Source organism: Pseudonaja textilis, chromosome Z (assembly GCF_049901715.1).
Source record: "Pseudonaja textilis isolate UNSWEBS1 chromosome Z, rPseTex1.2, whole genome shotgun sequence".
NCBI classification, from domain to species: domain Eukaryota; kingdom Metazoa; phylum Chordata; class Lepidosauria; order Squamata; family Elapidae; genus Pseudonaja; species Pseudonaja textilis.
In genome coordinates, this window is record NC_142008.1 from 105102042 (window position 1) to 105115559 (window position 13518).

At 36.1% G+C, this 13518-nt stretch overlaps 1 protein-coding gene across 1 annotated transcript; it reads left to right on the top strand.

Annotated features, from left to right (window-relative positions):
• The first annotated feature begins 4248 nt into the window (after positions 1-4248).
• LOC113451059 (olfactory receptor 6F1-like) lies at positions 4249-5193 on the top strand. The gene has a single exon (XM_026722426.1). The coding sequence runs from the start codon at positions 4249-4251 to the stop codon at positions 5191-5193; it is 945 nt and encodes a 314-aa protein (XP_026578211.1).
• Positions 5194-13518: the final 8325 nt, after the last annotated feature.

The window sequence follows — 13518 nt, forward strand, 5'->3', positions numbered from 1 at the left end:
CAAACATACATACATATGTATATATAAAGTTTTCGCGGGTACTTACATGTGGCATTCACTTTGTTCGGGTAATTTCCCATATCATTGTAGTTGTGCTTTTAAAGTTGTAGCAACGTTTCGGCAGAATCTCATCTGCCATCATCAGGCTTCTGTATTGTGTTCATCTGTGAGTCAGACTTTTACAGTGGTTTCAGATTTAAATTTGGGGCAGCCTATTGCTGTGCCAGAATGGTTTTTTCTTCACCCTGATTGGTTGGGAGTCTTGGTCTGTGTTTATTGGTCTTGGAGTTTGCTGTGTTCTGCTTGATTGGTGTTTCTAATATCTTCTGTCTGTTTTTTGGCTCTTTTTGGAAGAGCCATTTACCTGGAGCCAAGCAAGATACAAAAAGAGCCAAATAAAAGTTGTGACTGGAAGGATTAACCCTGGGGAGTCATGGGGAGACTGGAAAATGAAACGGAGATTCGTTCTTGGCAGGATGTGTCCAAGGTGCATGCCCCAGACCTTATTCAAATATATCATGCACAATTTCCTTCAAAACCACATCCTGATCATCAAACTCGGGGGAAGGGTCCTGCGGTGAGGGATAGTGTTGTGACTGGAAGGATTGACCCTGCTGGGAATTTTGACTCAGATGACTCTGAAGATGGAAGGTTTGAGCCTGCTGTAAATGTGGAGTCTGAATCATCAGAGGACACATATTTGAGCCAGGAGGATGAGAGATTGTCGGAGAGACAATCCACTCCAGAACCTTCGACTTCGTACATGACAGCAGCTGATCCACAAAATGAGTCAGGGGTTTCTAGTGAGGACGAAACTGACAGATGTTGGCTTGATGCTAGAACTAGAAGAAGATTGAAATGTCAATCACAATCTGAAGGGAGGCTTCAAGCCAGACATTGATTAGAGAGACTGACACGCCCATACTGGGGATTTAAGGAGGTTTGCTGACTCTCAATCTTTTCTTGGAGCAAAGTGAAACGTTAGTAGTGCTTTGTGGATTCGAAAGAATACGTTTGAAGCGTCCGTTGTGAGTTATGAGCAATTCTACGTTGCCAGACAGATTCCAGGAAGACTACCAAGGACCGAAAACAGTACTGTTAACTCTTTAAAGTTTGGTTTTGTTCTTGTTTGAATATTTTGAACTCTGGAACTTCGTATGCTCACCTGTGGATGCAGGTGAGACATAACATACATACATACATACATACATACATACATACATACATACATATATATATATATATATATATATATATATATATATATATATATATATATATATATATGCTATGGCCCCAACTCCTGAGCCTATGCTGTCAGAGGAAGAAGACCTGGAAGATGAGGATAGGAACTGGCAATGCCTTCCTCCCCAGGACCTTCCTCCCTGGCAATGCCTTTCTCCCCAGGACCTTTCTCCCTGGCAATGCCTTCTTCCCCAGGACCTTCCTCCCTGGTAATGCCTCAGATTCCATCAGACAACCGAGAGGAACAGCCTGAGATGAATCAGGAGGAAGGCATGTTGAAGCAGCCCCTGACAGAGAGAGAAGAGGAGGAGTCTTGGCTCAACCCCAAGCAGCGTCGTAGGGAGAAATGTGAGCAGCAATGTAGGAGGTGTGGGAGGGTCAGAGAGTGAGCTGAGTCACTGAGCCACACCCCACAGGGGATAAAAGTGGGTGTGCTTTCTCCTTAAACTTTGTACGGGACAAAGTTTAACTTACTTTAGACTTTATTCATGAAGAACGATTGTTTTGTGGACTGCCTTGTGATTTGTGAAGTAAAAGAACCATTTCCCTCCATGAGTAAGACTTTGATTTACAATTTTTGCCAGCTCGGACTTGGCAGGCAGGATGTAGTGGGATGCCAAGAAAGTTATCAGTTACAGAGAATTAGCTCTGCGAAGTTCGAGCCAGCTTGCCTGTCTGTGTTTGGTGTGTGTATAATCCCTTATCTTTTGGTGGAAAGGACAGTTTTTATAAAGAACTGGAAGACACCCATTGTCCGAGCTAACAATCAGAATCTCAGTTGGATCCTTTTTATCTCCTTACTACTTTCTTATCTTTGTTCCTTGCTTTTTATTGGCAAACCTACTAAAGTATCCTGCCTCCTTCAGATAACAGCTTTTGGTATATTTTTTTCCATTGGAGTTTCTTGTGTGTTGGCAAAAATAATCATTGTCATTCTGGCTTTCATGGCTATAAAACCAGAAAACAGAATTGCAAAATGGATAGGGCAAAAAGTGGCAAATGTCATTGTCATTTTTTGCTCCTTCATTGAAGTAGCTATTTGTGGTACAAGGTGGTTAATGTCACCTCCATTTCCACATCTAAACTTGGATTCACCAACTGGACAAATGGCACTAAAATGCAATGAAGGCTCCATCAACATGTTCTATTATGTTCTAGGCTATCTGATATTGATAATGATCAAGTACAAAATTAAATGACTCACCAATTTTAAATAAAAAATAATAGGTCCCATATGATTTATCTAATTTGATGATGCTTTGATGATGATGCTTTGATGATGATGGTATACTTAAAATCTCACTTCCAAAGTCATTAACAGATTTGTTCAGAAATCAGAAAACTATTTCACTGACAAAATGTATCATTCGGTAATATTTATTTATTTATTTAATTTATTGACAGTAGTGTGAATAGCCTTGATATATGATACTGGATACTATAGATTTAAAGTGGACTTTCCACTGTATGGCGTATGGCCCCAAGAGACACAACTCAAAGGCAAAGTGTGTCAAAATAATTTATATTGATAATGATCAAGTACAAAATTAAATGACTCACCAATCTTAAATAAAACATAATAGGTCCCATATGATTTATCTAATTTGATGATGCTTTCTTTGGTTTCTGTGAAACTTCTTCTATGGAGTCATTTCAGGAGAAATAGCAATATAAATCCATTGAGGAGGTTGAGCAAGAAAACATTTGACTTTTGGGATTCTTTCCGATGATAAGAAAAGAAAACATGACAATATTTTAAACCCTTGTAGAATTCTTTGAACATGGCATTTCAATAAAACCTGGCATTATGATGTCATAAATATTATTCATTCAAATTAGATTTTAGTTACAAACTGCAATATACAAAAAGATGGCTTTGACCTAGGAATCATGAAAAAAATCTACTTGCTGTATTGGAAAAGTGTAAGTTTGTTTATATATTTCTATCTTGCTATCTCTATAACATCATCATTTCTTTTTATAGAGAAAATGAATAATAATTAGATAAATTATTAGATTTTGAAATTATCAAAAAGAAGTGCAAGTGCATTTCAATACTTTGATAGTAGTCTTGGTTTTTTAGGTCACTGAATACAAGTTTAGAAAATTTCAACTACATATGTTTCATATTTCATATACATGTGTTATTCCAAAATTGCGTGTTCAACAGATACTTTCTTTTTCAAAACGTATTAACACTTGGTCCACTTTAATACAAATAATAATTAATAATAGTATTAGACAATACCAAAAGGGATACTTAAAGAAAATTTGAATTTTCTTTTTATTATTTTAAATCTTGGTTTGGATGGAAAGAGATAAAAATAATAAGTTAGAATTAGTAAAATATGCATTATTTCATTTTTTCCAAATCCTGCTACATTATAGATATAGATTTAAAAACAAAATATTTTATATGTCATAATTTGTTATTTGTCTCGATTAATTCTACGAAGTAGTGGATACAAATATTTCAAAGTGCCTTACAAGCTAAATTGTAAAGCAACACACACACACACATACACACAAATACAATAACAAGCAATAACAAATACATACATTTGTCTGTTTGTAGGCAACAACTTTTTGTCTATTAGTTTGACTATTTAGTGACTGAAAACTAAAAACTTGAATGAGGACAACAAACTGTGGTAAAGTATAACTAGGAAAACCATCTTAGAATGGAGAATTTGCCCTAGATAACAGTTTTATTTTGGATGGTACCTTTAGGAAGCTATCATAGATACAAACTGAATGTGGCCCCAGTATTCAAATTCAAGAAAGAGTTTATTATTTTTAAAGGATTTTATAATTGTGATTTCATGTAGGTGAAATCAAACTTAGGGAAAAGCTACCAATGTAAAGAAAAATGATCTGTTTCAAGTATAGAATATATAACATAGAATCATAGAGCTGAAAGGTATCACAAAGGTCTCCGAGATTAAAAGCCTGAATCCAATTAGTATGTTTTCCCCAATTTCAGCAAAGACAAATAGAGAATAAATGGAAAATACCAATGAAGGAGCCCAAAACGAAACAAAAGTTATGGAATTCATTCTTCTTGGCTTCCCTGGATCTCATTATCTAAAAACATTCATTTTTACAATCTTTCTTATCATGTACACTCTAACAGTTTTAGGAAATGTTGCCATTATCATGGTTGTAACTGCAAATCAACGTCTCCATACTCCCATGTACTTCTTCCTTAGCAATCTGTCTTTTCTTGAAATTTGGTATACAACAGCCTGTGTACCAAAGACACTTGTCACCATTCTTGGATGGAATAGAACTATATCTTTCATTGGGTGCATTATGCAGATGTACTTCGTTTTTGCCTTGGGTTGCACAGAATACTTTCTGCTATCCGTCATGGCTTATGACCGATATTTGGCCATATGTTACCCACTGCAATACACTACTATCATGAACTTCCATTTCTCCAGCATGCTAGCAGCTAGCTCTTGGCTCTGTGGATTCATCATTTTTTCCATACCAGCTTATCTGATCTCAAGGTTAACCTTCTGTGGACCCAATGTGATTAACCATTTCTACTGCAATATTGATTCCTGGATAATTCTGGCCTGCAGCAGTACGTATAATGTTGAAATGTCAGCTTTTGTTATAGCTATCTTTGTTATATTGGGATCCTGTACGATAACTCTACTTTCCTACATTTATATCATCTCTACCATCCTTCATATTTCTTCAGCAAAAGGGCAGCAAAAAGCATTTTCTACATGTTCCTCCCATCTTGCTGTTGTTATTATTTGGTATGGTTCTACTATTTTTCTCTTTGTTAAGCCTTCTAAATCGACTTCTTTAGAAATGACCAAATTGGTGAACATTTTGAACACAATTTTAACTCCCTTCCTGAATCCCTTTATTTACACACTAAGGAACAAAGAAGTAAAGGAGGCATTTAGACATTCATTGAATTGGAGTGGTTGATTATTTGTAACCAACAAATAAATATTAAAAAGAATGTCTCTTTGTTGCTCACAAAAAATATTTTTTAGTATGACCAGTTTCTAAAGAAAATCTATTGTTTGTTCTTGAAAATATATTTATAAGTTTGTATATTTATTAAACTTCACTAAGATATCCAAAGAAACAATGAACACTCAAGCATTGGGATTCTTGTAGTTACATTGAAAAAAAATGAAGACATTTTCCATTGTTTAATCTCTAATTCTTTAATAGTGTCTAACATGCTGTTTCATCTCTGCCAATTTATGGACATCTGTGTGTGAGAGAGAGAATTTTCAGAGCATTAACATTTTGTTCTTTCATTTTTAGTTTGTTCCCCATTTCATTTGCATTCTTTCACTCTTCTTTCTTTCACCTTGACATACTGCATGGTGATTAAGCCAATTTAGTAGTGGTTCAATACAGAAGGATATACTTGGAAAATTACTTAAAGAAAAATGTAATATGTAAAGGTACAGAAAATAACAGAAAATTAATCTAAGGAATTATACAGTACTTTGAAGTGATAAAGCAAGGGGACATTTAGAGAAGAAATAAATGTACTTGTCTCCATTCAGCTTTCCTTCAATCTTGACCAGTCTCCCAGTCCCTGCTGCTGAAAAATATACCCACAGCATGATGCTGCCACCCCTATGTTTCACTGTTGGGATCATATTGGGCAGACTAGAGAACCTTGTTTTTGCCATCTGAGAGTCCTTCGGGTGCTTTTTTGCTCCAAGCAGGTTTGTATGTGTGTTGCACTTAGGAGAAACTTCCATCTAGCCACTCTGCATAAAGCCCAAATCAGTAAAGCATTGCAGTAATAGTTTTCTTTCTGGAACTCTGTCCCATCTCCACTCTCTGGTCAATAAGAGTGACCATTGGGTTCTTGGTCACTTCTCTTACTAAAGCTTTTCTCAGGCTTACTCAAGTTGGACCAGGTGACCGGCTCTTGGAAGAATCTTGATTTGCCAAATTTCTTCCATTTGTGAACTATGGTGCCCAGTGTGGTTCAGTGCAGCAGAAATTTTATTTAGCTTTTCCCAAATCTCTGCCCTGCAATAATCATGTGCTCTGCAAGGAGCTCATCAAGGAGTTCCTTTAACTCCATGGCTTTTGCCCTGCCACAGTATGCATTGTCAACAAGGGAGATGTGTGCCTTTCCAAATATATGTCCAATCAATTTAATTTATCACATGTAGACTTCAATCAAGGTTTAGAAACATGTCAACAGTGATTAAGATAATTGGGAGGCACCTGAGCTAAATTTCAAGGGTTGTTGTAAAGGGTTTGAAAATTTATGGCAATGTGATATCAGTTTTTTTTCTTTTAAATAAATTTACAGATCTTTCTAAAATTTTATTTTCACTTTGTCATTATGTCATACTGAATAAAGATTAATGAGCATAACAAAATTGACAAAAATGAAGTGGTCTGAATACTTTCTCAATGCACTATATAACAAAAATGAGTTTGTTCTGGTTCTCAAAGAGAAAAATTTATTGGAAAATGTTTCTGTATGCAACTGTTTGAAATGATCAGTAAATGTACAAGTGCACCATAATTTATCACTCCATGCCAATGATTCTTTGAAAGCCAAGTAAAACAGAGGAAGGAAGGGTCCCAATTGCATGGTTGTAGCTGCCATCTTGACTGCCCTTATGTGTGTGGTTAGCTGCCCATCATAGCACCTTGAGATGAACAGTCATATCTATAAATAAATTAAATGCATACATAAATTTCCCTGCCAGCAACTTTTTACATTCTAGGAGAATACTGTAAAGCCTCTCTGCCAAGAACATTTACTTGAGTTAAATCCAATCCGAGAATTACCTCCCAATTGAAGTATAGTCAATATTAAGTTTTGAATTAAGCCACAGCCAAGTTGGAAGAGTCTGAAGATGGGCCCAGAACTATTTGAAACCAAACTGAGATTGCATGCATTCCTTGAACCCACTGCCAATCAGAGCTGCTCAGCAACCTGGGGCAAGTACTATTATCTCAGATAGTTTTTGACTTAAGTGGGTTATCATGTGACTGACCTGAGTTTATGACCTTTTTTTTTAGTGGTCATTATCAAATGCTTTGATTGTGAATCAGCTGCCATGGTAGTTAAGTGAACATTGCAATCATTAAGTGAATCCAATATTCACTATGTGGCCTTTTGCAAAATAAATGCCTCTTTATGGCAAAGAGGTGACTGCAGGAGACTGCAAATGGACATTAACATGGGCTAGTTGCCAAGGGCCAGAAATTTGATCACATTACCATGGGACAGGCAGTCAGAACTTCAGAATCAAGTTATAAGTGCATTTTCAGGTGGCCCATCATAAATTCAAAAAATCTCTGTGACTGGTTATAACTTAAGAGCTGTTTGTATTAGAACCTGGTTATACATGATCAAAATGTTCATGATCATGAACCCTAAAAGCAGTAAAGAAAAGGAAAGATGGAATCCTGGGATTATTTTTTAACAATAGTTGTAGGACCCAGGTTAAGAAAACAAACACTTTTTTTAACTTGAAGGAACTATATATTGAGAAATATAGAAACTGATATATTATAGGTCATATTCCTTCAAGAAAACAGTGTCAGACATTGTACTCCTTAGCTTTCAGAACTCAGGGTACAGAATAACAGAGTTGGAAGAGACATGGGATGTATTCTAGTCCAACCCCTTGTTCAGATAGGAAACCTTATACCATTTCAGACAAATGACCTAATCTTGTTAGGAATTGATAGTCACCTAACAGTTGGGTTGGAAATATATAAACCAGGATAGACATTTAATACTGTCTCTTTAAGGGAATGATGTAATTGTAATTGGGTGTGGTTCCTCAAACAGCCATAAGATGGAGCCAGAAACCTGGTTTCCTAGTTGCTAGCTGTTGCTAGATGTTCTGATGTTTGATGTTGGTTGGTTTGCATTTTTCCCTATTGACTGTTGCTGATCGTTGTTGTTCTTGGATTGCTGTGAGTCTGTTTTACCAAACTGTGTATAATACTGGAATTTGACTTTGGATTATCCTTGGACTAAATACTGACTGCTTTAGCCATATATGACTTGGACTGCTTGTTGGACTTTGCTTAACTGTTTACTAGAAGTAAAACCTACATTTTACTTTTCAGTGTATCTATGTGCTGGTTGTGTATTATTCAATACCACTGTCACTATGTCTCCCTGTGTGCACTCATTCTCCTAAGGGGGAATTACCTCAACAAATCTCTTTTTGAAACTTCATGAATTGGGACACACACAACTTCTGGAGGCAGGACATTTCATTGATCAATTTTAACTGTCACGAAATTTCTCCTCAGTTTTAGGTGAATACTCTCCTTGATTAGTTTCCATTCATTGCCTCTTGTCCTGCCTTCAAGATTTTTAGATAATAGTTTTGTAGCAGTCCCTTAGATATTAGAATACTGTTATCATGTCACACCTTTTCATTAAACTGGACATACCTAATTCCCAAAACTACTCTTTATATTTTTAAGCCTACAGCTAAAGACAAACATTATGTCAGTTCAGAATATGGCCCAAAATTGATTCTTCATGATCACTTTGGGTTGAATTAGGAGTCAAATATTTGTGTTGTTGCAGCCTAAAATTTTTCAGGAGTAAGTCATATATCATAGAAAAAGTCCCATAAATGAAGATGAGTTTAGAAAAAAATATATAATTAATATATAATTTTAAAGATTAGTTTTCTGTTAGCTTTCTGTTTATAATTTAACTTGACTACCATTATTTGATTTATCTAATTTTCCTATTGAAAAAATATGCTCTCTTATATTCACTGCATTGTATACTGAGCAATGGAATGATTTATTTTATACACTGTGATTTACAGGAGTATCACAGTTACGTATTTGTATATTTAACAGATATTTCAGAAAAAATAATAATCCTGCCTTCAACCCTAGTATGTTAAAATAAAGTTTATCTGTATTGCAAAGACTGCATATGATTGCTTCTGGAGGGGGAACACACCCACAAAACAGACACACATATACACACAAACCAAATCTAAACAACAACAACCAACCCTGATGCCTTCTTTATTTATTTCTTAAATATGCTGTCCATTTCACTGTTTCAGTGGCATGCTAAAAGGTTAATACAAAACAATTAAAATTAGAAAAGTTTAAATGAAGAGTAAAAACCAAAAGAATAAGTGAAGCGGGTGTGGGAATCTTCTCTCTATCCCCCTAGCATAGAACTCCAGCATAAATCTGAAAGCTCCAAAGACTAAGCCTCTAGTCCCCATCACTGATCCAGACTGAATCCTGCAAAAATATTTAACCTGATGCATTCAGATTCTGAGTATCTGGATTACACTAAGTCTTAACATTACAAGATTATCAAAATATGTATCATTTCCTTGACAAACAGGACTGACTTTGGTCAAATAAAACAATACAATACCATAAAAGAATTGAAGCTATGTTTTTGGTGTATTGACTGATCCATCAAGATAAATTAATTCCTGCCATTTAGAACTTCTTGCCCCTGGAGTGAGGTCAGTTCTGACCCTCATCCTCCTGACCTTCCACAAGAACTTGTAGAAATGGCTCTGCCAGTTGGCCTGGTCTCCAATGGGATAATGCAGATGATTGATCTTCCTCCCTGCTTATCCCTCCCCATCTTTTAGGTCTAACAGAAAACCTCTTTGAAATTTAATATTCCTTGTGCACTATTTTTTCACATTAGATTTTTTAATGTATTGGTTACACAATAAATATGAAATAAGCTAAGCCCATTTTCCTCACTGACAACCCTGTATGGTAAATCTACCATCACTGAAAAAAAAAATCAGCCTGCAGATATTTTAGTATTTAGTATTTATTTGATTTGTCAATCACTTACAAGATACAAGTATAAGAATAAACATAGTTTTGAATACATGAGATATATACTTATAAGAAAAATAAAAAGAAACAATAGGACAGGGATGGTAGGCACGATTGGTGTGCTTATGCACGGCCCCTACAGGCCACTTAGGAGCGGGATGAGGTCAATAGTAGACAGTCTAAGGTTAAAGTTTTTGGGGTTTGGGGAAGAAACCACAGAGTCAGGTAGAGTATTCCAATCATTGACCACCCTGTTGCTGAAAACATAATTTCTGCAGTCAAGTTTGGTTCGGTTAACCTTGAGTTTGTATCTATTGTGTGCTCTTGTATTGTTATGATTGAAACTGAAGTATTCTTTTGCAGGTAGGACGTTGCAATGTATGATTTTATATACTATATTTAGATCAGATCAGAGGCAGCATAGTTCTAGACTTTCTAGGTCTAGAGTTTCAAGTCTGGTGGCATAAGGCATAAGTAGAGGAGCAAAGAACTCTTCTTGTGAAATATTTCTGGACTTTTTCAATTGTGTTAATATCAGATACACGACATGGGTTCCAGACTGGTGAGCTGTATTCAAGTTCAGGTATAGCAAAAGTTTTGTATGCTCTAGTTAGTAGTGTGATATTACCAGAGAAGAAGCTACGTAATATTAGATTAACAACTCTTAATCCCTTTTTGGCTACGCAGTTACAATGGGCTCTAGCACTTAGATTATTTGAGATGAGTACTCCAAGGTCCTTGACAAAGTTTGTATCCTCAACAAGGTCTTGATTATTTAGCTTGTATTTTATTTTCTGATATTTTTTTGCCAATATGGTAAGACAGAGCATTTATTTGTTGAGATTTGAAGTTGTCATTTGATTGACCATTCTCATACATAGTCAAGGTCTTTTTGGAGGGTAGCAGTATTGTTGGTGGTGTTGAGCAGCTTTACATCATCAGCGAAGAGAATGCAGTTGCTCTCAATATGATCACAGAGGTCATTTATGTAGAGTATGAAGAGAGTTGGTCCTAGAACACTTCCCTGGGGGACACCACTGTTGACAGGTACAGAATTTGATAGGACGCTCCCAATTTTGACCATTTGTTGTCTGTTTGACAGGAATGCTTCTATCCAGATATGCAGGTGTCCAGAGATGCTGTAAGATTTTAGTTTTAGTAGTAGTTTGTCGTGTACCATTGAATCAAAGCCTTTATAGAAGTCTATGTAAATTGCGTCTATCGCTTTGCCCTGATCGAGTTGTGTAGTCCATATGTTTTAGCAGTGTAAGAGTTTCAGATTACAGAATAGTTTTTTTATGAAACCAAATTGTTTATTAGAGAGTAGGTTGTTTGTCTCTAAATGGAGGATAATGGATTGGTTAATAATTGATTCCATGACTTTACAGATGACGTAGCATAAAGAGATTGATCTGTAATTTTCATCTAGGCTGGGCTCTCCCTTTTGGAAGATGGGGATGACCGTGGCTAGTGACCAGAGGTTTGGCAAGGAGCTAGTCCTGAAAGATTTTTCAAAGATTTTGCTTAGAGGTTCTGCTATGGCAGTGGATAGCTTTTTAAAGAAGTAGGCACATATTCCATCCAATCCAATAGATAGAGATGGTTTTAGATCGTGTAGTGCTTTTCAACATTGTAAAATCGATATGTATTAGATCATTGTTGTTGTCTCTGGTTTGTCTAGGAAATACTGGGCATGATCCATTGCTGTTTACAAATACTAAGCCACAGAATGTGTTAAAGAGATTGGCTTTAATGGTGTCATCGTTGTAGTCTTTACCATTAGGTCCTTTCAGGGGTGGGATGGACCTTGAGTCTTTTAGTTTGTTGTTTACAAAATTGTAGAATGCGCGGGTAGAATTGGTGCATAGAAGGTTTTCCTCTTGTTTAATGCGATAATTGGTGCATTCACTCTTTATCCGGTGGCATAAACTTTTGTATCAGCTTTTGAAGTTGGCATCATGACCAGATTTGTTTTTCCACCGAAGTGATTTCTTTCTCCCCTTTTCATAGCCAATTCACAAATTAATCAATACTTTTTAAAAAGGCAATGAATTACTGACTCAGTAATACTGCTTTTTCTTCCTTTCAGATGCTTCTCATTGTGTTCCATGCTCCCAGGATCAATATCCACACAGCAAGCAAGATCAGTGTATCCCAAAGATTTTAACTTTCCTTTTTTACCATGAACCTATTGGGGCTGCTTTGGTTTCTTTTGCTATATTTCTTTTGCTGCCTTTATCACAGCTTTGGTAATGATAGTTTTTATAAAGAACTGGAAGACACCCATTGTCCGAGCTAACAATCAGAATCTCAGTTGGATCCTTTTTATCTGCTTACTACTTTCTTATTTTTGTTCCTTGCTTTTTATTGGCAAAGCTACTAAAGTGTCCTGCCTCCTTCAGATAACAGCTTTTGGTATAATTTTTTCCATTGGAGTTTCTTGTGTGTTGGCAAAAACAATCATTGTCATTCTGGCTTTCATGGCTATAAAACCAGGAAACAGGATTGCAAAATGGATAGGGCAAAAAGTGGCAAATGTCATTGTCATTTTTTGCTCCTTCATTGAAGTAGCTATTTGTGGTACTAGGTTGTTAATCTCACCTCCATTTCCACATCTAAACTTGGATTCACCAGCTGGGCAAATGGCACTAGAATGCAAAGAAGGCTCCATCAACATGTTCTATTATGTTCTAGGCTATCTGTCCTTTTTGGCTATCATCAGCTTTATTGTAGCTTTCTTTGCCCACAAATTAACAGACACTTTCAATGAAGCCAAGTTTATCACTTTAGCATGCTGGTCTTTTGTGGATCTTCTTTATTCCAATTTACCTGAGCATCACAGGGAAGAGGATTGTGACTGTGGAGATTTCTTTCTATCCTGGCCTCTAACACCAGCCTTTTGACTTGCATCTTTTCCCCAAAATGTTTCATCATTATTTTCAGGCCTGATCTTAATACCAAAAAATGTTCACTGAAAAAAGGATCAATTAAACCAGAAGACAAAACTTGAATTTCTTTGTTCATGTCTTTATATTTATCTTAGGACTTGTAAATTTATGCTAGCTATGAGTTATCATTGTTGTAGTTTTGTAGGAGAATGAATTAGAAAAAATGGTTATACAATTTGTGCAACCATTATAAATAGGGTTTTAAAAGGTAAAGGAGTCTCTGCAGATTTTACTTGTTAGTCATTGCTGACTATATTGAGTATTGATTATATCTTAATTTCCTGGCCATTGAGGCAGCACTGTCCAAAGACATTTTTGAAGTCATGTTGCCATCATGATGTCATGGAGCACTATTACCGTCCAAGTGGTACCTATTTATCTACTTGCATTTGTATGCTTTTGAACTTCTAGGTTAGCAGAAGCTGGAGTGAGGATAGGAGATATCCTGTCACATGGAGCTTGGGTTTAAAGCCAAGCTGCCCACTTTCCAACCAACAAGCCCTACAAT

Coding starts and splice junctions, on each gene's coding strand:
- LOC113451059 (XM_026722426.1), top strand. CDS start 4,249: ATGGAAAATACCAATGAAGGAGCCCAAAACGAAACAAAAGTTATGGAA.